General features: G+C 40.8%; 1 protein-coding gene across 1 annotated transcript; it reads left to right on the top strand.

Moving 5' to 3' along the window:
* On the top strand, positions 1 to 27,887 carry SUCO (SUN domain containing ossification factor; the record flags this gene model as incomplete). Its single annotated transcript, XM_009076503.1, has 22 exons — positions 1 to 109; positions 2,650 to 2,751; positions 4,123 to 4,268; positions 7,777 to 7,927; positions 9,318 to 9,438; positions 9,674 to 9,798; positions 10,264 to 10,331; positions 11,007 to 11,114; positions 12,136 to 12,241; positions 14,153 to 14,173; positions 14,409 to 14,464; positions 15,414 to 15,505; positions 16,135 to 16,200; positions 19,173 to 19,247; positions 19,714 to 19,807; positions 20,648 to 21,820; positions 22,551 to 22,638; positions 23,637 to 23,741; positions 25,083 to 25,237; positions 25,586 to 25,677; positions 26,816 to 26,871; positions 26,991 to 27,887. Coding segments are annotated over 22 exons (3,556 nt in total), but the record flags the coding sequence as incomplete, so codon positions are not given.

Here is a 27,887-nt window from a genome sequence, read left to right on the forward strand (position 1 = left end):
GCTTCCTGTTTGGAATGTCTTTTGTAAAGACAGTGTTTCCTCAGCAGTGCAATATGCTTCAGGTGATGCTTGTGCCCTGGCAAATGAAGATGAAAATCTCCAGGGAAAGGTATGCTGAATAAATCATGTTAATTAGTTACTTAGTCTGACTTGATATTCAATTTTTTTAAAAGAATGATTCATACACTTGATTCACAGGGTCTTCTTGGCCAGAATGTTTCATGTACTCACTTGTTCTGTGAACCATGTTGTCTTTCCGAGGTTTTGTTCAAGTTTGTTGTAGTTATGCAACAATACAGGTGGATAGTTTGGGGCAGGAGGGGGAACAAATAGTAAAGCTGTTTAGTACAGATGGCCCAGTTTGTTTTATTTGGGTGCCCTCAACATGAGAAGGACATGGAACTGTTGGAGCAAGTCCAGAGGAGGCCCTGAAGTTGCTAAGAGGACTGGAGCATCTCCCCTGTGAGGACAGGCTGAGGGAGACCTCAGAGCAACCTTCCAGTGTCTGAAGGGGCTACAGGGGAGCTGGAGAGAGACACTGTGTTAGGAACTGCAATGATAGGACAAGGGGTAATGAGTTCAAATTGAAGGAGGGGAAATTTAGGCTAGATATTACAAAAAAGTGTTTTCCCTGTGAGGGTGGTGAGACACTAGCACAGGTATAACTCACTGGTAGTCGATGCCCCAACCCTGGCAGTGTTCAAAGCCAGGCTGGATGAAGCCTTGAGCAAACTGGTCTGGTGAGAGGTGTCCCTGCCCAGGCAGGGGGTTGGGACTAGATGATCTCTAAGGTCCATTCCAACCTCTAAAATTCTGTGATTCTATGCTGGAAGTGTGTGTCAGGGAGAGGATGTGGCTCTGGAGAGAGAGCACGGTCAGAGGTGATGGGCTGGGTCAGTCTAGGCCACAGTATGGCAGTTACATCTGTGTTGTGTTCAATGATCACAAATGTCACTGCACAAATGATTGCTATCCTAAATAGAAGTAAGATGAATTATTTTAAGTCAGGCTTTATCACTTTGTTTTCCTTTTGTTTAATCAAAAGTAACGAAGCTAAAACATATATGTGAAATGTATAATGAACAAGATGCAGTCCCTTTTTCTTTTGCATTACTCAGCACTTCAGGTGAAATTGAGTGTAACTGTCCCACCCTGATTAAATCATTACAAGTTTCTGCATATTGCAGTGGCACAGTGAGTTCCCAAGCTGTTGAGTCACACCGGAAAGTCATGATAATTTAAGTCATTTACACAGGTAAAGAATCAATCCTATGATAATCATGGGTTTATTGCAGGGTTTTTGTGAGTTTCAACAGCTAGGGTAGCTGTATTTTTTTTGCCAGCTTGGCAGCCAAATAGCATTCAGTCCTATCCTTCTGGCTGCTTGGAAACAAAGTTCTGCTTGAATTTAATGGCTGATGTAATAAAACTGAAAGATCAAGTCAGCTGTGAGACTGGGGAGCCACTGGTCTATGTTTTCCTACTCTTTTTGCACCATTCTTTTCATTTGATTAAGGTGGCTGTGTTGTTAAGCAGATTTCTGAACTTGAACCCAAAGATGTGGAAACTCATACATTAGACTGTTCTTTTTACTCATTAAAGAAAATCTCTTGGGTGTGTGAGAAATCTAAAGCATGTGTCTGTTACTCCTAATGAGGCTGCTGAAGCTGTGCTGCTCCAAAAGAGCAGTTATGCAGCCCTTGATCAGCTTTCCTCAGATCAGTTGTCTCTGGGAGGCATTGATGCTATTTCATCTTAGGGACTAGGATGTGAGCTAAGAATATTTGGGGGAAAATGTTGCTTGGTTGTTGTCTCTAAATTTGCTAGCTCAGATTTGTAGTTTTGCTCTTCCACTGTGTGCATTAACTACCTCAAATGAGTGTCATGTAGTGTTGTATAGTGCAGCAGCCCAATTTGGATCTGAACACTAGCACTTGCAGTATTTGGCCACAAGGTTTTAGATAACCCTTAAAAAACCAAGGGAGAATAAATTTCTACCAGACTTCTTGATGTGTTTTAAAGTACTGCTCAAAAATAACTTGCAGATGTTGTCTTAACAACTTTGAAAAAAAGTTTGAAGGGTAAAATCTTATTAGTCTGGTGGTTTTACAGTTTTTCTCTTAAGTGTGTATGTTTTTTACTTTGTGAATTCACTGCAGTTGATTGTAAATTTTTAGTTGTAAAAAAGAAAGTTACTTTAAAAGGTTACAGCAGACTTGTGCAATGACTCCAGTTCTGATAAGGCTGCTGCAACTGAAATGTGCCACGTGTTACTTGGAGTGGTTTTGTGTTGCAAGTCATCTTAGGATTAATATTTTTCTTCCTCCTCTTTTGCCCAGCAAGAAGATACGGAGGATTTGTCAGCACATGGGAAGTCATAGCAGAGTGATGAACTTGCCTTAGCAAACTGAATGATTTGAGACAATGCTAAAATGGTCTTTGCAGTGAAGATTTAACTGAATTGTTTTAACTTTGTCTTTAAACATTCTGGGGCAGTGACTTTGAAGATCCATGTAGCTTAATAGCTACTTGTTGATATTTTGGTAGTGGAAAAGGTAGTGTTTTTCAGTCTGCCAGAGGTAGCTGCCCTTACTGAGAACAGTTCTGTGTTACTATGTACTCACTGCTGTTTTACCTTTCCTGTCCTAGCGGGAAGAGGCTGGTCCCAGATCAGAGCCTGAGCACACAGACCCAACCCCACGGAGTTACTCTATGGGAGAGCTGCTCAAAGACTTCACAAAATCTGACCAGGCAAGACTTATTTCATTCGTTGTCTCCATACACTCTTCAAATGCCTCTTGGATTTCACTCTTTCATTTTGATTATCTAAGGCTCATAGCAGCCATCTATCACGTTTCACCTGCACACAGGGTTGCTGTGAGACTCATGTTTCCAGAGAAGGAGGAAACATGTGAGCTAACAGACCTTGCATTTCCCATGTGCATAAGTAATAGCCAGAGTAATTTAGTATTTGTGTGTACTGGCTAAATAAAACTTTCCAAGCCAAATGAAAATTGGGTGTTGTAGGTATGGATGTCTCTTTATAAATAAAACACGAAAAACCTTCTGACTGAGGTCTTTTTATGTAGATCAGACTTGGTGATGGTAGCAGTCCCTTCCAGCTTTGATCCTTCAGGGCTTCTGTCAGTTTTATTTCCTTTGTTGAAATAGGAGTTGTGTTTTGGTTGTGTGTGCCATTGATCCTGTTAAGTCAGTGCTCAGGGATAAATGACAAAGCTCACTCTTGAAGATTATTTATTTGATTATATCTTTTTGTCTTGTAGATTACAAGACAGCATACCTAGGACATAATTCAGAATATATTGCATGAATTGCATATGTAATTCTGTAGGAAAACCTTCTAGACCTCTTCATATGCAGTTGGGTAATTTGGAGTAATCTAGCTACTGACAAGAGACTTTTGATTAATAATATTTGTCCTGTTTCTGTGGTTATATGCTCTTTTAGCTTTCAAAGCCTTATTTTGAGTGTGTTCTGCAGGGCCTTTGAAAACTGCAGCTCTAGGATAAATAAGGCTACTAGATTCTCCAACGGGATAAACAATTTCTCTTTGTTCAGTTACAGCATGGAATAGACTTCTAAATCATTTTGGACCCTCCACTGGAGTGATAAAATGGAAATCCCTCTCCAAAATTTAATTTAGGATGAAAATTTAAACTTTTTTTGTAATGGAACATGCAGATAGAACCCTTAATTTGAGTTGGTGCAATGTTCAAGCTGTTTTTTCTTCTGGCTGTCTGTAACCATTGCAGGGTTGGGGAAGCTGTTGCACATACCTGTTTCAATTAATATTTGTACATGATTGTTGCAGACTGTGGAAGTGTGTTGCAACTTTCCCAAAGTAGCAGAGAATGCCGCATAGGTTTAGGAAGAAAGGAAATTAATTTCCCAAAGTAGCACAGAATGCCACGTAGGTTTAGGAAGAAAGGAAATTAATTTCTGCCAGGAATGTGAACTTTTAGGATTCCATAGAAATGTTGTGGTATGAATGCTTTTCATATTCAAGTTTTGAAAGTTAGGAGTCCATAGAAATGTTGTGGTACGAATGCTTTTCATATTCAAGTTTTGAAAAATGTGTGTTCATCTGTCATGTTTTCACAGACTACAGAAATAAGTGAAGCAAGTCAGCCTGAAGTTGTGAGTCCACCTTCAGTAGATGTAAATGAAGCTTCCTCTAGCATAGTTGCAAGCACTGAAAACACTTCCAGTTCACCTACCTCAGAGATACCTCCAGTCTTGCAGCCTGAGTAAGCTCTTTATTTTGTTGTTTTGGTCTTTGAAAGAATATCATTTGCTCTGTCATTAAAATGTTCAGTCGGGATAATGCTAGACTGGTACACATGGTTATTTTGCTGGTTATGGTGTCAATGCCAATGGCATATGTCACCATTTACACTGCCTGTGGATAAGGAGTTGTGTACTTGCATCAAGTGTCATACTATTGCCATTATCAGTTTCTAAGCTGATGCTTTGGAAAAAGTCCAATGTGCTTAGATAATCTGTACTATAAAAGCCCTTAGGTCTTTACGATTAGGATTTCTGCCCTTCACAAATGTGCTCTCACAAGCACTGAGGCTGCTTCAGCCATGGCCTCTGCTTTTAGTTAGGGAAGAACTCTGCAGAATTTTATCTCAGGGCTTAAAACAGAGTGGTCTTAAGCTCTGATATTAAGAGACCTTTGCTGAAATAGCAAATTTTGCTATAAATGCAGTCAAGGCTGTTTGTAGTTCCAGTACTTCCTAGTGTATTGCAGAGCCAGCTCTGCTGCAGGCAGCCTTCTGGAGTCAGTGTGTGTCGTTTGGTTTCCCTTCTTTTGTGGAATGCTGTGCTAGTAAATGTGAACTGTAGTATGGAAATTCATGTGTGTGTATTTCTGAGTACTTTCACAAAGTTCTGCTGGGCTTTTTGATGTGTGCTAAGGAGAACATATTATTCTGATTGCTGATAAAGATGACTGTTTTGGTAGACAAAAGTTTAGCACATTAAAAATCAAGTAGACTTGTCTTTAGTGTTTTGGGGTTTTTCTGCTATCCCAAGTTTAGTTTCTTTGCTGCAGAAAAGGTATGGAAATCTTGTTTGCTAACTGATCTTGCCTAATCTGCTAGGGCTAACACTTAAGCACGTTTTGGTACTTAATCAGCATCTTTGATGGCAAGTCTTTCAAAACTTGCAGTTTTTATAAAGCAAAACTGCAGTGTAATTTCAGCCTGTTCTTTTTATAGCTGTTGTTGACTACTGCACTGATTTGTTTGTGTAACATGTAAGTCCTACTGTTGTCAGGCCTGAGGAGGAGACTGGATGTTATTTTCTTTCAAACATTCTGGTATCTGGTGGTTGTTGCAAACTGTCTGGCTGTCACAGTTGGGGAACGCTGGAGTGATGAACACTGAAGACTCGAACTGTGAAACGAATGAAAATGGAAACCTGTTTTGGGGCACCTGATTAGTTAATGTTTGGCAGTAGTGTTCTGCCACTAGTACCATTTACAGGAAGAAAGGGCAGAATTAGTATAGGAGATGCATATTTATGTTATTTCAAACTGTAGTTCAGCTTTAAATAGTAAGAAATGTTCTCTTTTTGTACAGATTAATATTCGAAACAGCTCTAGTCCAACTCTGTATTTAAACATGATCTTTAAAAAGACTCAGTTGCATTTCTTACCTTCAGGCAGCATTTTTCCTGCTTTAGATGCTGATTCCTGTCAGGGTAACAAAGTCCAGCTCCCTCAGGTGTTGGTCTAATATATCAGCAGAATGTCTTATTCAAAATATTCTGAAAGGAAATTTATTCCAAGCTATTTTTACTTTGTAATGAATCCTGCTTCAGGACACCACTGACTGTAGCATTTCTACCCAGGCCTAATCTGAGGAAAAACTTACTGAAAAATAATCTGAGCTCCTTATGGCTGCAAGTAAAGACAGCTGCTGTGCAGAGTGAGCTTGGTTATGCACTTTACAAATTAAGGCAAAGCTACTAACAAACCAAAGTATCCAAAGGAGAGGGAACACTTCAGCTTTGAGGCTTGTGCTGCTTCCCTTCTGCCAAAATTAGTTACTTGAGGCCCTGCAGGTACACCCTGAGATCAGGGTGGTTTTAAGTTCATACTTTTCCCATGTTTTATTCAGTTGATAATTATTCATACTGTCACCTATCCACTGAGATGGAGAATATGTGGAGTTTTTCAGTTTTAAGTGTAGTGGTTGACCTTATTCTGTCAGTCAAGTGTTGCATGCAGAACCAAACAGTGCATCTCAGCTCTAGGTGTTTTGGGGTGTCCAGAGAAACTACTCTGTAGCTATTAAATTCTTGTATTCGTTACCTTTGTTAGGTTTTGCTACATAGCAAGAAGGAGGAGAGTTTTGTTTTATACTGTAGGAACTCTGTCATATTAAAGGTACTAAAATTGTCTCCCTGGGTTGGCTGCAGCAGCTTCTGTTGATAATTGTAGCAGTCAGAGGACCAAAAAGATTCCCCTTTTAAGTCACTGACGTGCTGTTTGTGTTTTGGCAGCTCTGTCATGATATTGGATTAACCTAGTTTGCTGCTGACATTAAAGAAAGCTTATGTTGAAGTTTAGAAGGCAGAATAAAGCTTTTACTTAGATCTGGCAATAGCCTAGATCAACATGAAAGTCATCCCTGTGCTGGAGAAGAGAGGACAGTCGAGTTATCAACTGGAAGTTATTATTTGTCTATTTTCTTCTCCCCACTCATTCCACCATTCCTAAAGAGCATATGGAGAAAGTTGTTTTTTTTTCAGTTTTTGCCTCAGGATTTTTTGAAGTGGTGTGTTCAGCCTTTCTGGGAGAGAGGAGGAAAAGCAAGAGGCAGATTAGCTAGTTTGGGCTGTGGGTACAGCTTGGGTAATGGTCTGCACTGGGTTATGTGATTTTTGTTACCCTAACAAAAAAACATAAATCTAGTGGAAAGAAAGTCTTGTCTGGCTCTACAATATGTTGTTAGCCCCCCCCCCCCGTGTTAGCCAAGTTGTGTTCTGACTGCTGCCCATTGACTTGGGAACATTAGGAGCTTTTAGTGAGGGAACTCAGTCTTGTGTTTGTTTGCTTTGTTGAAAGAGAAAAGAAAATTGCTGTCAGGCAGGTAACTGAGCCTATTGTTAGCTTCGAGTGATGATGGGAAGAATTATCCATTGCAGGGTTAGGTAAGATGTTAGATGAGATTTCTGGGAGATGAGAAGCTGGTTTGGAGTTCCTTTGTGGGATAGACAGGATGGAAAAGGAAATTCTGTTCTGGCATGGGTACAGCTGAGACTGCAGTTGCACAAGTACAACATACTTCATGCTTCTTTTCTTAATTAATTATTTCTGAGACTGTTTCTTTATTAAATCTTACAGAGATCTTTAGTGATGTGGTTGATTATCAGGGCTACCTGTATCATAAGAAGGCTAAAAAGCATGTTGTTTCTCTCCCTTCAGTGCAATAGAGAATTCCCGTGCTGATATCCCTGTAGTCAGCTCTAGTGAAGCTGAGCAGTCAGAACCTGACTGTGATATTGGTGGGACACTTGAGGCTGACCCTCAGAGTGAGCCTTCCTCTTTTGTCAGTGCACCAGAGAGGTGAGTATCCAAGTAGGTTGTGAGTCTGAATAATTCAAAGGTAGCTGTTCTTTTCTGTCCTGGCCTGGCAATAAACATTTGCATGTGCTTTTGCTTATCTACATGTTTGTGTCTCTGTGTGTTTAATATTGCATATGGCTGATCATTTTAGAGATTCTAACACTCTTCTAAACCTTCAGCCTTGCAGGTCAGCATATAGAGAACATATCATCCTCACATGGCAAGGGAAAGAAGACAAAATCTGAGTTTGAGCCCAAAGTGGCAGCAGCTGAGAAGGGGACAGCCGAGCAGAAATCTGCTCTGAATGCCTCAGAGAACCTGAAAAGGGAGGTAAGTGGTGCTGATATCCACTCAGTACACACAGGAGCCTAATGTCCTCTGCTAGGTTATCACCATTGTTAAAGATGAGTCATGTCCATCAGGTTGCTGATTACCATTGTATGATGCACAGCCCTCATGTTTTGAGCACTGTGTGTGGTTCTGGTATTGCCATGGCAAGAAGGGTGTAATAAATGGGGTGGAAAGGGCAGCAAGGTTGATCTGTCAGTACAGAACAGTTTTTCTGAACTAATAAGTCTTTTCAAATACAACACTTGGGGAAATTAAGTAAAACTATCTGGAGCAGAATCCAGAATTGTTCTTCATGTAAAGGCAGTTAATCTGTAGTTTCCCTCAGGATGCTGTGGGAGCTGAATTTTTGTACATAGGCTGAAAAAGAGGAAAGGGAGGGGCGTTGCATGATCTGTGTGAGCTTGTAGAAAAGAAGCCTGAAGGCTGAATCTTGACTCAGGAAGTTCTGACTAGCAAGCAGATGGCTAGAGGCTGAGATGACAGTTGGATCCAATGCAACTATTTGGTGTGTTTTTATTCAGTCCCAGGAATCCTATTTGGCCTCTGTTAAAGTGAGATACTGAGCTACACAGGTCTCTTAAACTTAACTGTAGGACTTTATGCTCTTACTGTGAGGCACTTCCTAAAGCTTATGTTTTTTAAAAAGCTAAAGAATGACCAAAGCCGTGGCAATACCATTTTTTTGCTGTTTTAGAATCATATTTAGGCTGTCAGTAAAAATTTGGGAATGCTGTCTACAAAATAGCCTCTGCACTTGCAGTGTGTACCAAAAGCTTTTGGCATATCTGTTGGTGTGCTGAAAATGTTTGTACAAAGGAGATGTTAAGGCTTGAGATTGTGTAGCATATGTTTAACTTAACAGGGTTGTTGCTTTGTCAGGCAAGTCCAAAACATTAGTTCTTTGATTAAACAAGAAATAAACTGTTTTTAAAGAATATCTCCTTGTGCTGTTTCTTGATCTTCAGAAAATTCCAGGGAACCTCTGGAATTCTGCTGTGACCAACATTCATGTTGGAAGATTTTTTGCTACAGGGAAACCTTTCTTTATTAGGAGGAGGAAAAGCTAAAATTTTGATGAAAAAGCAGGTGTTAGGCACAGAATGCTTACATTTTACTTAAAATGTATTAGTTTGGCCACAAAAATTGTCAGCATCTCAGTGAAAGGATCTGTAATTCTGGGAGGAAATCATCACATGCTTTTTCTGGCTTGTCAGCTTGCTTACCTTGGCACTAAGTTTCTAACATGGGTGCAAATGATGTGTCTGCTTCTGACTTGATGAGAGCATGCTTTGTTATTTTTTTTGAAGTTCACTTTTGTTTTCATTGTTGGTGCTGCAAACTATTCACAATTGGCTATTCTCTTTTGCAGAAAGACTTTAAGAAAACAGGAGAAATTGACCCTACGTCAGTAATAACTCCAAAGGACCCTGGAGACATTCCAACATTTGATGAATGGAAGAAGAAAGTCATGGAAGTAGAGAAAGAAAAGAGTAAGTTCAGGATTCATTGGTTTCCTCTAAATACAGACCACTTTCATCTTGTGCTAGATTTGAATAGTGGAACTGTCTCAATTTGGAATGCAGCCTGGAACTCCATTTTTTTTCTGCTAGAACTACATAATTAATAGCCTTCATTATGTAAAAGCAGTGAGCAGAAGTTCCCTGACAGTGAAAATACTGTTTGTTTGTGTGGTTTGTTATAGTAGCAATATTTTCTTGTTCCTAGGTCAGTCAATGCACCCTTCTGCTGTTGGTGGGCAGCATGCCACTAAAAAGGTCCAGAAAAATAGAAATAACTATGCCTCTGTAGAGTGTGGTGCCAAAATTTTGGCAGCAAATCCAGAGGCAAAGGTAAGCATTTACTAATTATTAATGTGCATGATTTTAATGTACTGTTGTGCAAGAAGTAGTGCAAAGTATGCTTAAAACTGAACACTGGATTGTAAAGTCATCTCTTATTCCTGTGCTTGGATTTATTGGGATTTTTAATTTATCAAAATGAGATATAAACAGTAATCTGTGCCTTTTTAAAGAGGGATTGCTGTAGAGAGCTTAGTGCGTTTTGAAGTGAAGTCAGAGTGGGAGCAGAGTCTCCTTGTGCAGCAGCTGAACAAAGTTGCATTACACAGCCTCACGTAGCATCTGTGATTGCCCCACAGTAGTGTGTCCTGCATGATATTGGGCTCAGAATGTTGTGAACCTTCCTGCTAGTCTACAAACCCAATACCAAATTCATTTCTGGAGAGAGGGGATAAAATCCTTCATGCTGTGTTGGTATCTACCATGTGATTTAAAATCCTGTTTCTTTTCATACAGAGCACATCAGCTATTCTGATGGAAAACATGGACCTTTATATGCTCAATCCCTGCAGTACTAAAATCTGGTAGGTTACTTAGGTTTGCTTGCATGACAGGAGTGATTACAGTTTTCCATTGCTGTGGGACTGTGTGTATCCTGTGGGAGTGACTTGACCTTGGTGCCTGGAATGTCTGGAAGGAATTTGGACAGATTTAGCACAAGATGCTTTATTATGTCCCCTGTAGAACTCTGTATGGTAATGAGAAGTAATATTAAGATGATAACTTATACCATATTATGACTTTAATGCTAAGGTGATTCACCTTAATTTTGTTGCTTTTGCATAATCTGCAGAAGTTAAAGCACTGAGGATTCAGGCAGAGATATTGGTTTCCTTCCCCAGCTGTCAAATAAGTGTGGGGCAGGTAATCAGAATTTACCCTATACTAACTGGTATTTCTGCTGTGCTTGAAATTATATTTGCTGTCCTTAAGTTTTGGTTCTGTGACTTGATGCCTTTGAGTACAAGATGGATGAAGCCCTTGTGGCTGAAGGTGCTATCTAGAGTTACTAAGTTAGATGTTCAGGAAATATTAGTAGTGATTCTGAAGTGAACAACAAGTGTTGCCTCAACATTGTACAGCATTTGTGTAGCTTTCTCTTGATACACAGTGAATGCTGCACTAATGAGGTAAAGGGCTGAGGATTGTCATTGTAGAAGGAAAAGTGTATTAATATTTCCTTTTTTTTTGTCTTTCAGGTTTGTTGTTGAGCTCTGTGAACCAGTCCAAGTAAAGCAGTTTGACATTGCAAATCATGAATTATTCTCTTCCACTCCTAAAGACTTTCTGGTGTCAATTAGTGACAGGTATGTTACCTAGGCTGAATGAAAAATGACATAAATATTAGATGCAAAGCTTCGTGAAGCATGGTCTGTGTATGTCTGCTGTTATGTAAAGTGTAATGCATTGTGAAGTTACATGGATTTTCTTGGTGTGTCTGTATTATCAGTCAGTAGCATTTTTTTCCTTTGCTACCTTAAAAAGGAAAAGGAGAAATTTGTTGACAAGTAGCAATGAATTTATACAAACTTAGGTAGTGGATGGCAGATGATAAAATCAACATTTTTTAACAGAATGCCACTGGGGTTGTGGACTGTCTTCTCTCTTGTTATTTAGATCATTTTCACATGGTTCAAGTTGTCTTCAATGCTGAACTCTGTCCCAAAACCCCCAAATTATTTAAAAAGAAAAAAAATAGGTAGCACACCAGTTAGGAACTGGAAGGGGTAAGAATACTACAAGTTGGCCAAATGTTTGGTTAAAGGTTTGTGATGTTTTAGCATTGGGGCACAACACTGCCTGTGTGGGAGTGAGCAGATAATTCTGCTCTGTGAAAGAGGAGCCATTCACACAGCACACCAGAAAAATCTCACTTTCTAGGCTGCTTGAAGCATGTAGAGTGGGACTTGCAGCACTTGGTCTGTTGTGTAGTTCTGACTCTGCTCAAAGTTTTTTATTGCTTGCTTACAATAGTGTTTACAGCCTGTCACTGAAGTGTTGTGTTCTTCACTCTTTGTCTGAGGTGGCTTTTTTCATTACAGACACTTCCCTCTAGGCCTCTGCGGTTCGGTAGTTGCATCAAGTATAGGGTTTTGTCCTTCAAGGGCTTCACACTGTTATTATTAGTATGTAGAGAGGTGCTGCTGAGGTTTTGTGTTGGGACGACTCAATCTTGAAACTCTTCTTTCCATAAAACACACATTGCTGCTGTCTTGCAACTGGAAAGCAAAAATTTCTTCACTGGAAAGACATTTGGGGAAACTTGAACAAGTGTCTGTAAACTGTGTTCTTGCATTTCATTAGCTGACTCCATTGTTTCCTTTCTAGGTATCCAACAAACAAATGGATTAAATTAGGCACTTTCCATGCCAGAGATGAGAGAAATGTCCAAAGCTTTCCACTGGATGAACAGATGTATGCAAAATATGTTAAGGTAACTTAATACTGCAAACACATCCCTGCTTCCCAGGGAAGGAAGTGTTAGCTGGGCTTAGCCTGTGTAACAGCACTGAGAGAAGTGTGTTACCAAAACCTTCCTTACCACTAATTGCCTTCAGTTCATTAGTGGCCCCAGAGGGATTGGTCATGCGCTAAACCCTTATCACACAGTCATAAGCCTGTTAGCTTCCTGACAGTGGTAACTGAGAGGATCTTGGGAAGCACCTGTTGCTTTGTGTCCAGGTGCATCCTTAGTTGAGAGCTGATTTAAGAAAGATCCAGACAGTGTTTTATTTGACTTAACCAACTGTGTCCCCTCAATGTAAGATTAGGAGAATCTCAATCTACTTTGTCTCTTGGCTGTACCTGCTTTGGATATACACACACAGAGTCTCATTCCCTGGAGCACAGATCAGAATATGTGTATTAATTGATTTTTTTTGGTACTGTTTTCTGTACAGTTTTAACTGAATCCTAGTTTTCATCAATAGGCTCAAAGTGCAGCTTAGCAGTTATTCCATCATCATTCTGACTCAGGCAAATTATTTAGGCTCACTGCTGCTGATATCTGTGATATCTCCACCTTCAAACCAGCTTGCAATAAGTTCTCTTTTCCCAGGAGTCTGAAAGAGAATAAAACTCCACAAATAATTCGTGTGGTCCTTGGAATGGGATAAAAACTTACTGAAAGAATAAAACTCCACAAATAATTCATGTGGTCCTTGGAATGGGATAAAAACTTTTGCAGAAATATTGGGATGTAGTGGAGGTTTAAACTGAAATAAAATACAGACCTTGTAGGTTCACTCCAGTTGTGTGTTGTCTTCCAATTATGGTGCTGCCAAAAAAAAGTTAATTTATGCTACTGAATTACTCTTTGTGCTTTCATAAAGAAGTAGCTATGAATGATAGTTGTCTAACTTCTCTACCCAGAAATTCTGCATGAGTCACAGAATAAAGATTTAATTTATTTTTAATTCTGTTTTCTGGCTGAATTAATGCCTTAAGGTAGCTGGAATCCTGCTTGTCACTGATGTTCCAGAATTCCAGTAGATGCTTCAGCACTCAATCCCTTGGTGGATACAGTGCTCTGCCTTGAATACTGTATCATGGTAACATTTTCAAAGGTTTGTTCTTGTAATGTTTTAACCAAATGTGAGCAAGTGCTGAGCGTGTCTCATCTACAGAAGAGTTCAAAAATTTTGTACCAAGTTTAATTTTTTTAGATGACTTCATGAACTTGCATCAAAACCAATGGAAACTCTTTTGTAAGAGAACTTTTATGGGAATAGTTATCTTGATCTCACTCGCAGATTATTGCAGTACCTCAGGGGTAGTGTCTGTGTAGTGGTTTAATCTGCAAGTGTAGAATGCATTTATTAAGTCAAATCAAATATATACCAGTGTGAGTGAAGGTCTCACTAGAAATACACAGATGACTGAAGCTTGTCATCAAATGCTCCATTTCCTCTTAGAAATTGGAGCACATGACACTGAACTCGAAGCAGCAGCAGGACACAGAGTGCATGCTACCTGGGTTTCTTTTTCCTTTTGAGTCACTCTCTGTAATCTGTGCTCTTCAAGGGGAAAAAAATACACTCAGTACATTTAACACACTTCACATTCTGTCTGCAATCAATGCTGCCCTGAAAAACTGAATAACTGAATTTGTTAATACAACACCTGTTGCATGTTAGCTTCAGTCTGCCAGGTACAGGGACTAAGTGCAATCCTGCTGCCCAAGGCAGATGGAGTAGTATTGCAACTTATCCTTCATAACATGTTAGCTTAGGCATTAATAGTACTGAATTAAACCCAACAAAACTCTAGTTGCCTGTGGCATGTGTTCAGCCTTTGTACTGACATCTCTTTTTTTTTTTTTCTCCTTTCCCTTCTCTTGCTTCAGATGTTCATCAAGTACATAAAGGTTAGCAATCTCTTCTTTTGGAGTGATGAATGCTTGGGGCTTGGGGAGTTCTCTGCTGCAACTCAGCACTTTAATGCATGGCAAGAATAAATCCTTTGGTCTTTTCTGCTGTGGGCATTCTGCAAATCCCTTGAGTAAACAAAACTTGCCGTTTCAAGATTGAATGTATATGTTAAATGAGCTCCTGGCTCTGTGGGTCTTTGGAGTTTTACTTTAAGTCTCTCTTCTTCTTTAGGTGGAGTTGATATCACACTTTGGATCAGAACATTTTTGTCCTTTAAGTCTTATAAGGTAATATTTTGTGTTTTGCTTTCTTTCTGCCTCCTTTCAGTGAGGAGTAGCATGTTCTGATAATAGTTGGGCAACAAATTCCAGTTTTCAATTTAAGTTACTTGCAAATATTGTATATTGAAGTAGCTGCCTGACTTACCTGCTATGTACTGTCCTTCATGTCTGTTTAAAGAAGCTTTGAATCTTTGGGTTTGGTTCTCCAGTATGTTAAGGAATAGTTTTTCTTTATGGGGAGGTGTTAGGAAACAGGAGCGTGAGCAGCTTTACAGGAGGGCATAACATTTCAGGGCTGACCGAGCAAAACAGGGCACCAGTGTTGAGCTCCAAAGAGCAGTTGTGGTGAGTGCTGCTGGGAAGCTGCTGTGGTGCTTGGCAGCCCAGGAGCATATAGTTCATGTTTGGAATGTCCTCATAGGAACACCTGTGTGTTTGTAGGTCAAAGAACCAGCAGTCTCTGTACTGCTCCTTAAAACCAGGTTTTGAACCTGGGAACCTGTTATCAGTCAGCCCACAGTTTCAGTTGACAAGATTGCTTGAAATTGGATTGACCTGATTTAATTTTGGCAGAGCAGGGCAAAGAATCTAGTGTGTAAAGTGAGGTAGTTATGGATAGATACTTCTAGAGTTAGTCAAAGGTAAAACTGCAGAGGAGGTGTGAGAGCTCATGGGGAGCCTAAGACAAGGAGGTCTGGGTATGAGTTTAAGTTTAAGAGGAGGAAATTATTTGAAATTAGTAGATTGAAAAACAGGATCCTGTTTTGATTCAGCACTTGAAAGCCTGCAGTGGGTTTTGAAAAACCAAGCATAGGTCCTGCTTGATCTTGGATAACTGAGGGTAACAATCATGTCTCTTATTTGCTGCATCATGTTAATATTGCTTATCATTTGTCACATAATTACATGACTAGCAGACTAATATTAGGGGTTTATTTTAAAACTTTGTTCACAGGGTATTTGGTACTAGCATGGTTGAAGAGTATGAGGAAATAGCTGATTCTCAGTATCAGTCTGAGCGACAAGAGCTCTTTGATGAAGATTATGGTAAGCAGATACTCTGTGCATTTTTAGCCATTCAGACATCATCTGCTGGTCTGGTGGTTTGCTGTTTCCTGCATATGATAAAAGATTTGACTGTTAAATTTGCTCTTGGCCTTGGTGAGAGTGTCTCAGCATTTCTGGGCTTTCAAGTTTTAAACAATGTACTGTAACTATTTGGAGGGTGCTTTAAACTGCTGGTAATAAATCTCTTTCACTTGGCAGAATAGACAATAATTCTCCATGTGCTGACAGTAGTAAAGGATTACAAAAATAATCAAAGCAGCTCACATGAAACAGTTTTGTACTTAGTGTCCATAGCCCATTTCCTGTGATTGTTTTATGATCAATGCTGCAAGCAATTGGGAAGGGGGAGAAACTTTTATGAAGCTCAATGAGTTGTTTGCTGCACCTATGTCATGAATCCTGGGGAAACTGAATCTTGAACCCTGAATCTCTTTGGTTTCCTCATGGCTTGGAGCTTGATATTTCAGTTTGTAATCTCTGATCTCTTAACTTTTTTTCTGTAGTTTTACTTTCACACTGTCAAACTGTCATAATTGAATGACATGTTACATCTTGAGGTTGATATTCTTTTAATTTTGATAGTCATAAGTATTCCTCTTTATACATAGATTATCTATTGGATTATAACACAGGGGAAGAAAAATCTTCAAAGAATCTTCTTGGTTCAGCTACAAGTGAGTATGATTTAGTAGAAAAATTATTTCTGTGCTGAAACAAGATGAGGTAATTGAAAGGGGAATGATATTTTTGTCATGCAACATCTACAACTTCCATACTCTTCTGCTGAAGCAATTTGTTGTGATTCCTATTTAGTTTCATAGGAATAAGTAACAATTTGAAGGTGTGGGGTATCATCCTTAGTGTTCTAAAAGTAGAACTTGAATTTTCCAAGGAGATCTGTTTTTTGGAAACTTGGTTTACTGTATTTAAGGATCTTGAGCACTTAGGATAATGTGGATCTTGCACAGGTCTGTAAGTAGCCAGTACTAAAGTGCTGTGGAACCTTGATTATTCCAAATTTGGAAATCTGTGCTTAATTAATGTGCTTTATTTATAGGAGGCAATATAAAGATTTGCTTTGTGCAGCTTGAAAGGGAGAAAACTATTTCTGAGAAGGCTTTATGTGAATGTTGTAACTTCTGTGTTCTTCATAAGGGCTGTGTGGGTTTTTTTGAAAGAGCTAATGGTTCTTTTCCACTTTTCCCATAGGAAAACATTCAGGTGTAGGGTTTGTTTGGCTAAAAATACATGAATATTCAGTTGTAATGGTGTTCTTAACTACTGAATTATTCAGGGTAGTATCACCTCCACACAACTTTTTCTAAGGAGCTCTTAGACTGTACCACTCTTCTTCTGTCCCAGTTAATGGAAATTCATTACTCTGGTGTGGATTTGCACTCAATTAATGCTGCTTGGGCTCAGACTTTCCTTTCATCCCACAGTGGATCAGAGCTACAGAATTCTTTAATTCTATTTCCTAGACATAGTTGTCTCCTGAGAATAAAAAGGTCATGGCTAGGAATCTTCACAGCTTAGAACAGTTTTCAGAAGGGAAATGGATAGTGGGAAGGGCAGTTTATTTCTAGGTGTTAGCTACTCACAGATGAGAGAAAGCAGTAAGTTCTTCCCTGACACTGCTTATGTCTTCTCAGTGACTTTCAAACTTTCTATCTTTAAGCTGTTTGGATGAGGTATATTCACATGTTCTGTCTGCAAGGGCAGAATTGAAAGTTTATGTTCACTGTCTGAAAAAAGCAGTGACTTTTCTGTTAGCTTTTTAGAGTGCTAAAGGGAAGCTGAAGAGATTTGAAACACCTGTTGCTGGTGGTGCTCAGCTGTCTTTCTAATGCACTGAAATATTACAGTGATCATGGGTTTAGTTCAGGCTGGTGGATCTTGTTCTCCAGACCTTGCTTCTGGCAGGGCAGTCACTGTTCCTCTTTTGGAAGGAATAGAGTTGTGGGTGGTGGGTTGTTTCTGGTGGGATTTTTTTTTAATATACACACACTTAGACAGATGTATTGGACTTCCATTTTGCATCATTTGTCTTAAATACACAGTGAGGGAAAGGGTCTTCTGAGGGGGAGCTGGAGAGCTGCTCAGACATGCAATCTCATAAGAAGTATTGGGCAGTCTCCACTTGTCTAGGAAGAAGTTTTTCCTGTGAGGGTGATGAGAGATTGGAACAGGTTGCCCAGGGATGTAGTGGCTTCCCAAGCCCTGGCAGTGTTCAAAGCCAGGTTGGATAAAGCCTTGAGCAACCTGCTCTGGTGGGAGGTGTCCCTGCCCATGGACTAGATGATCTCCAAGGTCCATTCCAACCCCTTAACATACTAAGAAACTATGAAACTAGTCTGTTCTTTCTCCTGCCGTTCTCCCAGACTGTCAGGTTTCCATATCAATTCTTTATTCTCCCTCTTTTTCTCCTTCTCTCTCAATAATGACACCATTCATACTTCGAGTTCAGTATCTTTTGACTCTCCTGACTTTTCACAGAATACAGCCCCAAATAAGTAATGTAATTTAGGAATGTAGTTTCTGACGTGTTCTGGAGGAAAAGCAGAACTGGTTGTGAGCAGAGATTCCTGGAGCCTAAGGAGTTTGTCATTACTGGAAAAATGCCTCTCTAATGTTATAGACTCAGCCATGTGACATAGCATGCAGATGTATGTTGGTGAGTGGGGGAGAAATAGGCAAAATCAGGCCAAGTTTTGTGTGTTTACAATACAGTACTCTTTCCTGTTTCTCATCTTCTGAATAAGTCTGGCAGTTGTGTTTGTTTTCAATACCCAGACCAAAGACTAGTTGTGTTTAATATATGTGCTGACATAGAGCAGACATTTACCTCCTGGCATTTGCTTCTGTGAATTGGAGAGGGACAATGACACTGTTACCTACTTAACAGGTCCTTAAAAATTACATGTGTCTAAGCCAGATCTGTCCATGTTTGTTCTGGTTTTCTTTTAGTTGCCTTGACCTAGATTGCATTCAAGTAACAGACTAAAAAGTGTAGATCATCTTTAAATTTTAAAATACTTAGAGTTGTTGTGTTGCAATAGTATCAGAGCCAAAAGTAAATTTCAGGATTAAAACTAGGAAGTATGATGCAAAATGACAGTCCAGCTTAATTTGACTGAGTCTGTAGCTTTCTGTTTCCTGCTGTGAACAGAGGCACAATTCTGTCTTACTCATTTAGCAAATGACATTTTTAACTCTCTTCAGCTCTATAATGACAAATGATCCAGCCTGTCTTTATAACAGTTTCTCTGTTTGATCATTCAAGCTCTAAATTTCTGGTTTAGGACCTTCCTCAGTGGTTTGCGTACTCAGATTATCAAAAAATTCCATGCTTGAACATTGTTTGCTTTACTGTTCTTTGGTTTCAGTGGACTAATGATCAGCAAGTACTTCTCACTGGTGTTAGAAGGTCTAGCTGGTAAAGGTTAGATGTGGGTTTCAAATGTAGCTTTCTAGCTTATGCACTTACCCTTTAGAAGGAGCAGCCACATCCAGCATAATAGGATGATTTTTATGTCCTTATGCTGTGAGTCATTTCAAGCAAGTATTGCAGAAAAGCAGATTGCTCCATGCAGCTGATCCCTCTGCCCTGAGTGTGTCCTTGTTGAGTAGTTGTTGTCTCTCTTAGATGCTATCCTGAGTGTGGTGAACATTGCTGCTAATATGCTCAGAGCCAAAACTGAAGAGTCATCTGAAACTGAAGGTATTGTATTACTTTTTCTAGATGAAAAACTTTCTGGAAAGTTTTAATTTCTCTTTGTTGTTGTAAATTTTTTGTAAGGAGTTGAATGATCAACGTTGAATTACTTTTTTCACGTTTTGTGGAATACACGATTAGTGTCATAGAATTCTTACCCTACTTACTGTGAAAAGTGGAACAAAGATGCCAAATTTGCTGGGAAGGGAACCAATACGAAGATGACCCATAGGTGTGTTCAGCCATATCCAGAGATCTTTACTCTGGCTTACCTTGCTCCTTCTTTGTGGACAGTCTCAAAATGCATCCAGAACATCACATTCACTCCAATAAACTTTGAGACCTCCAGTTAGCTTGGTGGTGCAGTTAATAATCTAAAAAAACCCAGCAACAAACCCAAACCTCAAAATTCATTGAAAACAAATAGGCTTCTTGAATTTTTATGTTCACATTTTCCTCCTTCCTGCAGCAGGGAACAAAAGTGTGTCTGAAAACGTCACTGCCACCCCTGCAACTTCAACAGCTGCACCAAGACTGCCTGAACCAACACCTGTGCCCTCTCCAGAGTAAGTGAATTGTCTTGGGGTTTTTTCATTGTGTTTCTAGCAGAGACTAACATGCACCAATCTGGAATCCTTGGCAGTAGAATCCTTAGCTGTGGCACACTGCAGATTTCTTGGTTAGAAACTGGCTTAATGTTTGTCCAGGTTTTTCAGGTTGTCTCTGGCAGGGGAGACTAGTAAGGAATGTTTGTTGTATTGCTGAAGTTCAGTTAAATTACATTAGCAAAAATTCTGGTTTAGGAGCTTAGAAATTTAGCTAGACTTTCCTTGATGAGAATATGCATGAAGAGATGAGGAGTTAGGTTGTGAGGATGAGTTCCATATAGATTCTCTGAGGGGTTTTTGTTGATTACATTTGTTTAGAACTGATTTGGCTACTTGGAGCCAAGACTCTGGCTCCTAAATGTTAAGACATGATTTGTGCTGCATTTGGTGATTTTTATGGTTTTCTTGCACTCTGGTTGTTGAGAGACTGAGGAATGTCAGTGGGAAGGTTGTGGCTCTTGCATTTGCATTTGAGGATTGCAGCAGAGTAAGATGTTTGCTATGTCAGAATTTAGTGATGCTTGGACTGGTGACTGTTGTCAGGGGTGAGGGAAGGGGCAATATCTGATTAAGGTTTGTTGGTTTGGATGCAAGGGCTGAAATAATTTCTCTGCAATTTGTGACAGAAAAATGTCAGAGGAAAGACTAACTTTGGGAATTTCTGACTGTCTCCAAACTGGTCTTTGGTCACTAGAATAAACTTCACTCATTTTCTAAAAGATCCTTCTTCTGCAGCCTTCCAGAGCAGGCACATCAGACTGTTGAATTAACATCCTGTCTTGAATTCTTTTGTTGTAGACTCGTTACTACAGATATTCCACAGATAGATAAAGAGCAAATAGTGGTGGATCTGACTAAAGAAAGTCCTATTGTTCAGCTCGTCCAAGAGTATGAAGAAGACACAAGCCAGTCCACAGTGACATTACTGTCAAGTGATGATCAGGAAGAAGAAGCACCAGCATGGTTTGAGCTGGAGACAGAGCAGTACTGCTGTGACATGGCAGCAGTGTGCTGTATTTCCACCTTTTCAGAGTACCTCTTCAAGTGGTGCTCAGTGGCAGTAGCTATGCATCAGCAGCACAGTAAGGCTGAAGGCAAACAGGGACCACGTTACCCCACGGGTGTGCAGCAGCCACAGGCAGTTCCAACTGAGTCTATTCAGATGCCAATAGATGAGCCTCTGCCTGAGCCACTGGACAGCAAAGCTGAGAGAGCAGCCGGATCTGTTGCTGCAGGTGACTTCAGCAGTGTGGTTCATGAGGAGGTCAGTAACGAGACCACAGAGGCGATTGAGCTGGAGCCAAGCCATCCTCAAACTGTCTCACAGTCTCTCCTCTTAGAAGTTACTTCTGAAGTTAAGCCATCACCAACCACAGACATGGTGTTGGAGCCTGCAAAAGAAGACACAGGCCAGGTAACACCAGGGGTGACTCCCCAGGTGGATGTACCAGAGATCAGTGCTGAAGCAGAAAAGCAGAAGCCTGAGAGCTCTGTTGTAGAAGAAAGTTCTGTAGCCTCAGAGACCAGTGTGGCCACTGAGGTAAAGGAGACGAGCACAAAAGAGACTATTGCTACTCCAGTGATTTCAAAGCCCACAGAGACTGTTCTGCAGCCTGAAAGTACAGTGGACATAGTAGCCAGTGATGCTGGGGAAGGAAAGGAGAGCATTCCAGAAGTGCAGAAACTTGGTTTGCCTCCTGTCGAGTCTTCTGTACCTGCCGAAACAAAGGAGGATGATCAGGCAACTGAGGAAGCTTTAATGGCAATTCCAGTCTCTGGGGGACCACAGAGAACAGCTACAGACTTCTATGCTGAGCTGCAGAATTCAACAGATCTGGGCTATGCTAATGGGAATCTTGTCCATGGCTCTAATCAGAAGGAGTCAGTGTTCATGCGCCTCAACAATCGCATCAAAGCTCTGGAAGTGAACATGTCCCTCAGCAGCCGTTACTTAGAGGAGCTCAGTCAGAGGTGAGCCTGGGGATGACTGCTTAGAGTCCACCACATGTAGACATGGTTTTAGCCACTGATACAAAGGAACATTCCCTGAACTACTTTCCATATGTGTTAGTAGGGTGTGGTGTAAGTCAGTGTAAGGCTTTATGGAAAACTGGGACAACAAGGGTGGCTGCTGGAGGCACGGGTGGCTGCAGGTGGCAGGTGTTCTCTCTTTGTATTTCAGACACAATCACCTTATTTTGTTTTGAGGCATATTGCTGTGGGGTTTTTAAAAGGATAAAGTGTTGCCAGGATGTGAGCACTAATCCTGTCCATAATCCTTTCAACTAAAGGGCACATCCTTCTGTTGCTGTTAAACAGAATGCCACAGCCCTACAATGCCTTCTTTCTGCAATTGTTTCCACTTAAACTACTGTGTTATCTCTAATAACTCTGGTTGAGTAAGTGAGCATGGGATAGGGAAGCAAGAGCTCTCTGTGAGGGATGTATCTATATTAGTGCTTATCTTTGGTGCTCCTTAGCCTCAGGACAATGGGGAAACATACCCAAAAAAAACCAAACAAAAGATGGAAACACATATCTGTTTTATCTGGGAACCTTAAAAGGAAATACCACGTGATGTTTAAATAAAACTTCTTTGGGCAAAGGGTAGTGTTTTGCTGACATGGTTGTGTTTTCTGAAGATGAGTCTAAGCTGAGGAGTTTTATGAACTTGTTTCATGTCATTTGCTCTTTGTTTTAGGTACCGAAAGCAAATGGAAGAAATGCAGAAGGCTTTCAATAAAACAATAATCAAACTTCAGAACACCTCAAGAATAGCAGAAGAGCAGGTATGGTTTGTTGGAGTACTTAAGTGTTTTCATAATTAGGAAAGTTTAATTAAGGGTTGCAAGAAGGTGCAGAAATCCTCTTTCAAATGAGCTGCATACCTTCCTTTTAAAGGCATCCATTCCGTGCTTCCTTATTTTTTTCTCTGTCATAAAATTTTTAGGTATGTTCCCAGTTGTTTTAGAATAAAGCCTTTCCCAGATCTGTTTCCTGATTTTTGTATTGGAAGAAAAAAAATCAGTTGTCAGCTGGTCATGGAGGTTTTACCTGCTCTGCCATCCCAGATTTTCTGAGCAGCTGTGAAATACAGCACAAATTGCAGTGCTGAAGATTTACTAAAGCAGCTGTGCATGTGGCATAGCAGACTTGATCCTAAACTGTCTGAAAGCTCTGAAGTGCAGTCCCAGGCCTGTAGTTTGCTCATCCATCAACACTGAAGAAATTGGCAACTTCATGTGTGCTCTTTCTTGCTTATTTTTTGGGAGAGTATCAGTGCTGGTCAGTCTGAGGTGCTCCTCTGGGTGAACCTCCCCAGTATTCTGCTCACCTTTCTTAATTTCTCATAGGATTAAAAATCGTGTTAGGTTTTTTTCTGGGGAGCAGTTGATAGGTGCCAAGGAGTAGTTCCTGGCTGGCTTAGGATCCTGTCATTAAGTGGCTGCTTCCTGATTCCAGGACAGCAGCTCTGCACCAGCCCTTACACTGGAGCTCTGCCTGGTCGTCTGCAAGGTGTTCTGTAAGGTGGCAGTACTCAGCTCCTGGCAGGGACTGCTGGAGCTGGCTACTTGCTCTGCCTCTGGTGAAGGCAGCAGCAGTCACTGTACTGAAATGCACTGGACATCATGATACAGAATGTTTGTCAAGTAAAAACGTGACGTGGCCATGTGGCTGCAGAGTGCCTGGGGGTGTCAGGTGGAAGGGATGCTAATGCTGAACAGGTGAGAGCATGTGATGGTGGGAACCTGGCAACTAACAGCATGGCTGTGACACTCCCTCACAGGATCAGCGTCAGACAGAAGCAATCCAGCTGTTACAAGCACAGCTCACCAACATGACACAGCTGGTTTCCAACCTGTCAGCGACTGTGGCTGAATTAAAAACTGAGGTAATTATGACTGAGCAGTGTGGCACGAGAGCTCAGAGGAAAGGCATGCACAAACATACCTGTTTGAAGAGATCTGAGTCTTTCAATGGAGTTGTCTGCAGTGTTGCTTTCAGCCTAGTTTATCCAAAACTTTAGCTACAAGTTTGAGTAGCTTGAGCTGTTTTGTGCACAGCAAGACTGGTAATAATTACCACAGCCCTATTAGCCCCACGATTGTAGTCTAGGCTAGTGATAAAGATAAAACTTAGAAAACTTAATTAAAAAACCCTGAATGGGCCTTCCTGTAGTGCTTTGGATTTGATCTTGTTCTGTGGAAGTGATTCTTAGTGACATTTGAAGACTGACCACTGACTGGGAATGGCAGTAATGGGGTTTGTTGCACATACAGAATGTTTGACATGTGTCAGAGGGAATGGTCAAGTTGATGGTTCAGGAACTCTTCTGGCACTTGCTGCATTATAAAGCCTGTTGTATTGCTTGGCTTGGTTACACAGCTTCAGTGCAATGTCCAGCACTGATTTCCACTTGGATGTTAACAGACTTGCCACAGGAGGTTTAGTGTGCAGGAGTACACTGGCCACTGTAAGAACTGGGCTGTAGTAACAAATGAGTATGTCAGCTCTTAGCTACTGAATGGGAGGCTCACGTGGCTAAGGAACTCTTCTCCTTTCCCTCTGGCCATTGTCATCTTCTGAGATGAGGGGAATCTTGGCAACAGTATTAGGAATGTTTTCTCTCCAATGTTCATGTTCTCCTGCTTGTGATTTCAAACAGTACCATAAACACAACCTTTTTAATTTTGTGTGTGTTGCCAAAAGGTCAACCTCCCTTGAGCTGTTTTCTAACACTTGGTGAGACTCCTTTGATGCTTGGCTGGCTGTGCTCCTGTTCATGAGTGCTGTGGTTAGTGAAACCACATTGAATCGAGTGAATGTAATGGTGCTCTGTGAAGTACTCCAGTGTCAGCTGATGAAAAACATTACAGGAGATTAAGATAGTATTACATCCCTGTCAGCTGTAAACCAGAGCAGTCTGTGTTTTATCTTATGGGAAGCATATTGCTTTCAGGTGGGTTTGAGAGCTGCTTTAGTTATGGTAGTACCATGGGCAGTGAAACCTTGTCCTGTGTTAGCAGCTCATGGGATTCAGCCTTCACTCCTTGAATGTTGCTTAGCCAGCAGGTTGAATCAGACCTCTGAAAAATTACTCAAATTTGGACGAGGGTTTAGTGAAGCTGAAGGGAAGTGACTTGAACATTTAATTTGTCTCCTTAAAAGTTTAAAACACAAGAATAGTAGTATCATTAAATTATTCTTTAACAACTGTTTCAAACTCCTGCAGGTGTCGGATCGACAGACTTACCTGGTGATCTCTCTGGTTCTCTGTCTCATTCTGGGCTTGGTGCTGTTTGTGCAGCGCTGCAGAAGCCCTTCCCAGTTCTGTGAAGATTACCTCTCAAAAATCCCCAAAAGCAATCACTACCCTAGCCCCAAAAGGTAAGGTGTTAACATTTGAAACTTGGTTTTGCAGCTCTTTTGATATTTCCTAAGTCTGCTGGTACAGCCACATCTGCTTTCATTCTGAGTCTTCTTTCTGCACACTCAAACTGATAGCAGAGATCCATTAGTGCTTTGTAGTAACACTCTCCTGAGAGTATTTTGGGGCTACTACACTTAACATGGCTTGATAAGTCATTGCAAACACTCTACTGTTGCCTGTTTGCCAGGCTTTCTTGGGCTCCTCAGCAAATTATTCTGTCTTTCTGCCAAAAATGCTTCTTAATCAGAAATGCATATGACAAAGTACTGAGAAAAATATGTTAAAATCTTTGTGGATTTTCCTAGGTGTTTTTCCTCATATGATGACATGAATTTGAAAAGAAGAACTTCACTTCCACTGGTCAGGTCACAGTCTTTTCAGCTAGCTGGAAAAGAAGGTACTATTTCCATATCATCATCTAGTCTCTAGTGTTCCTTAGTGCTGCACTGTGTGTGTGTAGGTCATGTATATGTTCTGTAGGACATGGTGGTTTGTGAACAAGTTACCAGATGCTCACAGAACTGTGCTGAATTATTCTGCAACCTCAAATGCAGTTTTTGCCATAATTTATACTCTGCAGATGTTTCCTTGGGGTTAGCACCAATCCATGCAGGCACTCAGGTCTGCAAAGCTGTGGAGCTTGCAGAAAGTGGCTTTTTTATTTAAATGCCAGACGTGGGAAGTGAGTGCCCTACTTGTCAGAAGTCCTGATAGCCTGTCTTGGAAACTTGGCAGGTATTTAGGATTCAAATTTAGTGACTGCATTAAGAAAATTTTAGATTATTTATCTTGGCTTGGGGATGAGGAATGATCTGATCTCTTCAGTATTCATGTTAGGCTTGGGACAGCTGAGTTTTGATTTCTTAGGCCATCGTTGCTGTGCAAAACCAAGTGTTGCAGATTATAGTGACAGCCAAGTATGCAGCTGGCACTGCTCTTCTGGGTGCAGCAAACTTGCTTCACAGGTTTTTGTCTTGTGAGTAAAACTGCATGAAAACTCGTGAGTTGAGTTTGGAACATGCTGCAATAAAGATTAGTTAAGGCTTAGGCTATTTTTGGCAAAGCCACACTTTTCCTGGATTCCCTCCTGCTTCATCTTGGAAAAGTGATGTACAAAGCACTGGTGGAGGGATGCCAGACTGGTCTCATGTCAGTCTGAACACCTGTGCCCTTGCTATGTGCCCCTGTCCTCCTAACACACTTACATTGGTAACTGTTTGTTTTCCTAGTAGCAAACTTCTGCTGACTCCTGCTCCTTTTCCCAAAACACTGTTCTCTGCACCTCTCCTGTGGTCTAATCTGTCAGGAGACAAGTGTTTTCAAGTGTGTCACTGCCAGCTGCCGTGACAGCACAGAGGAGTTCCTCCACGTGCTGACTTCACTTTTGTGCTGTGCCCTTAACTTGCAAACTTGCAAAGGGAGAAAAAATTGTGTGTGCTAAGTGAAACCTTTTGTCATGCTGCTGTTGATTTGGGATTGCAGTGCCCTAGAGCTGGCTGGGTCAGGATGCTAAGTGTATGTTCCCTCTCTTACAGTGGATCAGGAAGGCCTGTACATTGTAGAACCCCTGAAGTTCTCCCCAGAAAAGAAGGTACGGTGGCTGTGGGGAGGGAGGGAGGGCTGGTGGGGTTGGGGTGTTTCTGCTGGCAGGTGCTGCACATCTCTGCCCTCCAGAGCCCAACTGTTCCTTTTTTTTACTTCTGGTTTCAGAAAAAGCGTTGCAAATACAAAAGTGAAAAACCAGAGACTATTAAGCCAACAACAGAACCTCTGCATCCCATAGCCAATGGGGAGATTAAAGGAAGGAAGCTGATCACGAACCAGAGGGACTTCTCTAACACTGGGGAGGTTTATCACTCTTCCTATAAGGGTCCTCCATCCGAAGGAAGCTCCGAAACGTCGTCGCAGTCTGAGGAGTCCTATTTTTGTGGCATTTCAGCGTGTACAAGTCTGTGCAATGGACAGACCCAAAAGACAAAAACTGAGAAGAGAGCTATAAAACGGAGACGGTCGAAAGTTTCAGACCAAGGGAAGCTCATAAAAACTCTAATACAGACTAAGTCCGGGTCGATGCCAAGTCTGCATGACATAATCAAAGGAAACAAGGATATAACAGTGGGAACACTCGGCGTCACGACAGTTTCTGGACATGTGTAAAACTAGCTGAACTTCTCAAACAGGAGAGTGTTTGTTCATTTGAGAACAGTCTGTGGTATTCTGTGGGAGGATAGTGGGAGACAAAGAGCTCAACTAATTGGAAAGTATTCAGAAATTTGGTTTCTGCCTTTTTAAATAGATGGGATTGTGTCAATCTTGGCTATAAGCTGCAGCTTTACAAGGCTGATAATTTCCTATGAGAACATCTTAGGGGGAGGGAGGGCAGGGTTCATTTTATAAAGGTTTTTTTTCACAGTTCCTGGGGCAGAGATTTTTTGAAACCCAGTTTGTTGGGTGGAATAGGGATAAAAGCCTAATCCTCTTCCTTTAGCTTTGTTCCTATTTCTTGCACCTTCCCATATTTATGTGCCTTTTGTCTATTTATAATGCCACTGGAAGAGGGGAGATACAACTGTTTGTCATTTGATTTATTTTGTAATTTCTCTAGCT

The sequence above is a fragment of the Acanthisitta chloris genome, unplaced genomic scaffold (genome assembly GCF_000695815.1).
Source record: "Acanthisitta chloris isolate BGI_N310 unplaced genomic scaffold, ASM69581v1 scaffold4096, whole genome shotgun sequence".
Classification (NCBI taxonomy): Eukaryota; Metazoa; Chordata; class Aves; order Passeriformes; family Acanthisittidae; genus Acanthisitta; species Acanthisitta chloris.